Source organism: Triticum dicoccoides, chromosome 4B (genome assembly GCF_002162155.2).
Source record: "Triticum dicoccoides isolate Atlit2015 ecotype Zavitan chromosome 4B, WEW_v2.0, whole genome shotgun sequence".
Taxonomy (NCBI): Eukaryota; Viridiplantae; Streptophyta; class Magnoliopsida; order Poales; family Poaceae; genus Triticum; species Triticum dicoccoides.
This window is the reverse complement of record NC_041387.1, coordinates 96313792-96316849: the sequence shown is the minus strand read 5'-3', so window position 1 is coordinate 96316849 and position 3058 is coordinate 96313792. Positions and strand designations below refer to the sequence as shown.

At 54.4% G+C, this 3058-nt stretch overlaps 1 protein-coding gene across 1 annotated transcript; it reads right to left on the bottom strand.

Moving 5' to 3' along the window:
* Positions 1-521: 521 nt before the first annotated feature.
* Positions 522-1967, bottom strand: LOC119292551 (putative serpin-Z8). The gene is made up of 2 exons (XM_037571356.1): positions 1255-1967; positions 522-1020 (listed from the first exon to the last, which is right to left on the bottom strand). Exons 1-2 carry the CDS (start codon positions 1965-1967, stop codon positions 522-524), a joined length of 1212 nt encoding a protein of 403 aa, XP_037427253.1.
* Positions 1968-3058: the final 1091 nt, after the last annotated feature.

The following is a 3058-nucleotide window of genomic DNA, read 5'->3' as shown; positions in this document are numbered from 1 at the left end:
TAAACAATGTCGCAACATTTTTTCCTCATATTTTAAAGACATGCAACACACCATGAAATATTTTTTATCTGTGCAATTCATTGGTTGCAACAAATCCGTAATCCAACGCATGCAACAACACGAAACAATTTGGCAGCACGAACATGCCAATTACAAAAGATGCCCATGGTCACTGCAACATGCCATCCATCTGTACAGTAAAACATACCCATGGTTGCAAATTGCCATCTTTTTTTGTTATTTTTTTATTTTACTGTTCATAGAGGGTGCCTATGCATCCAGGAGCTGAAAATCCACTCTCATATGGACAAGGGTTCAAAGGGTGCAAAGCTTATTTACAAATTAGAGGCGCTTTTGAAATGCTAAAATAGTTGTACAAATTAAAAGACCACTTAATTGAAGAACTGAATCCTAACTGTTTTCAGTCGAAGAATTTTTGTAGGCGCTTTTGAAATGCTAAAATAATTGCAAAAATTGGCCCTCATCTCAGACGCACTGTATTTGAAATTCGGCCTACACTGCTAACTTTCTCTCGAGGGGTCAACGACATGGCCGGCGAAGACGATGGCGCCGCTCTCCTCTTCCACAATGAAGTAGGCAAACGGGTGATCAGCAACGAAATCCACCTGTGGCGGCGGATTGCACCTGGCCGCGCAGCCAAACCGGTCAGTAACCATGGTGACAGCCGCGGCCTCCGTGCCCTCCTCGTTCACCTCGATGACCGCCTTGTGGACGACTTCGTCCACGATCATTCCGAAGCCGGAGTCGTCGGGTCCCGTCATGTCGGACAGGTCGCCCAGCGGGCTGAACGGCAGGCTGAGGCCCAACTCCTTGAGGACGTCGACCACGCTGTCGTGGAAGGACAGCTTGAACCTGGGCACCCGGAACTCGCCGACCTCGACCTTCCGGCGAGGCAGGTGGTCGCGCAGGAAGCCCGGCCGTGAAGCGATCGCGTCGACCAGGCTGCGCAGGCCGTCGTCGGCGTCCGGGAGGAAGATGCACAAGGAGAAGTGTGTGGAGCTGGAGTTAAAGTTGTTACTGTTGTTGTTGGAGGACGCGGTCGACGACGTGTTATTGCCGCCGTACGAGCCGGCGAGACTGGAAGATGCGTTTGGATGGCCGTTGGAGTATGGATACGGACCGGCGCGGCCGTAGGAACCATGGCGGGAAGGTGAAGCGGCATGAGAGAATCGATCAGGACGGAGGAGCGGAGCACGCTTTGGAAAGAATGGGGCGGGCTTCTTGGGATCACGCGTCAGGAGCGCGTCCACCATCTTGTACCGAAGCTTGAGCACCTTGAACCCGTCGTGCACGACCACGAACTGCTCATCCCAGCTCTGCATGAAGGGCACGTCGACGGGGAGGGCGCCGCCGAGCCGGCGGAACGGCGCGTCGGCGGTGTTCCTCTCGTCGAAGGGCTGGTCCCACTTGCCCTTGAAGTACACGGCGTTGCCGAGCACGACGCGGGTGGACTCGGTCACAGACCTAGGGCCGAGGACGGAGTCGATCAGGTTGTTCGTGGCGCGCGCCGCCCACGCGTTGATCAGCTGGCGCGAGCCGTCGGGGTCGCCGCGGAAGTCGACGGTGGAGGCCTCGGCTCTGTACCCGCCGTCGACGACGGCCTTGAGGAACCCGGGCTTGAGCGGGCACGCCAGGTCGCTCCAGACGCCGCACGCGAACGCCACGCGCGGGCCGCCGGAGTCTGTCCGGTCCCGCAGCGCGCCACCCACCGCACGCGCGACGAACTCGTCGAGCTCGCCGCGGGACCGCGCGCCGAGGACGCGGAGGATCTCGTCCAAGGTGGCGCCGCGGGCGCCGGCGGCCACGAGCGCGAGCGCGGTGTAGATGGAGAGCGGCGAGAAGACCAGATTGCTGTCCACGGGGTTGCCGGCGATGCCCCGCGCGAGGCTGGCGGATAGCGCCGCCAGCCCCCTGGAGCCGGCAGATTGTGGCGGATCCCTCCTCATCGTCTCAGATGTTCGTCGGTTTAGAGATCACGACCGCTGCGATTCGATGACAGCTAAGGTATGTGATTATGTTGCTTGGGTTGCTGCTATGGCGTTGCCAAGGGTTTGAAGCATATTTGTATTATTACAAGTTGAATCAATCCGTGATCGTTACATATACGTTCTCGAATTTGTACTCCTAATGTCTCCTGTTCGAGTTCCTCCTCTATTTTTCCTTCCAATTTGTTCCTTTATTATTAATCCCCTCTTCGCGCAGGGCATGCACTTAAGCAAGAAAATCTTGGCAGCTACTCCCTCCGTTCCAAAATAGATGACCCAACTTTGTATTAACTTTAATACAAAGTTGGGTCATCTATTTTGGAACGGAGGAAGTATATTTCTGATTTTTTGTCAATTTTGTCGTGTGCTCTCTGTCGGCAATATGTTTTTTTTGCCAGCGCCAAGTGGATGACCTCAAGCGATTCGACATTGAGCTCTTTTTTTTTTTTTTGAGAATCACCGGGGGAGGAGTCTCTCCACCTGAATATATTACTCGAAGTGGCCATTATGCCAGAGAGTGATCCGGTTTATAAGAGAAACCAGATCGAAAACCTAAACAATTTGAACCCGTTTATAAGGAAAACCGGGCCGAAAACCGTACAAGTAACAAGGTTACAAGAAGATGAGAAGAGTAGGGCGCCCACCAAAGGCAGGACATAGCTAGCAGACTAACAAGACCAACACCATAAAAGACACAAGTAGTTGTAGGGTGATGTCGAGGGACACAATACCAAGACTTTGCAAGGAACCTAACGCACCGCACTGGCGTGCATACCGAACCCACGGCGCAACACAGGAGCACCACAGTCAACGAGTGCCACGCACGAACCTTGACTACGAGCTTCGCCAGTGAACTTCGGGACGATTAGCAAGTTGGGGAGGCTACTTGCGCGTCATTGAGCAAAGATGACCGAGGCAACACCAAGAGCACGAAGCTCGCAGCAACACAACGACAACCATGAGAGGGTCTTGAGCTTGCACAGCAAGAGGGACGACACAAAGGCACCGCCGCCGAACCCCTACAGAACACCACCAAGGACATGCATACGGGG

Coding starts and splice junctions, on each gene's coding strand:
- LOC119292551 (XM_037571356.1), bottom strand. CDS start 1,967: ATGAGGAGGGATCCGCCACAATCTGCCGGCTCCAGGGGGCTGGCGGCG. Junction 1,021..1,254: donor ATGGTGGACGCGCTCCTGAC/GCGTGATCCCAA, acceptor CTTTAACTCCAG/CTCCACACACTTCTCCTTGT.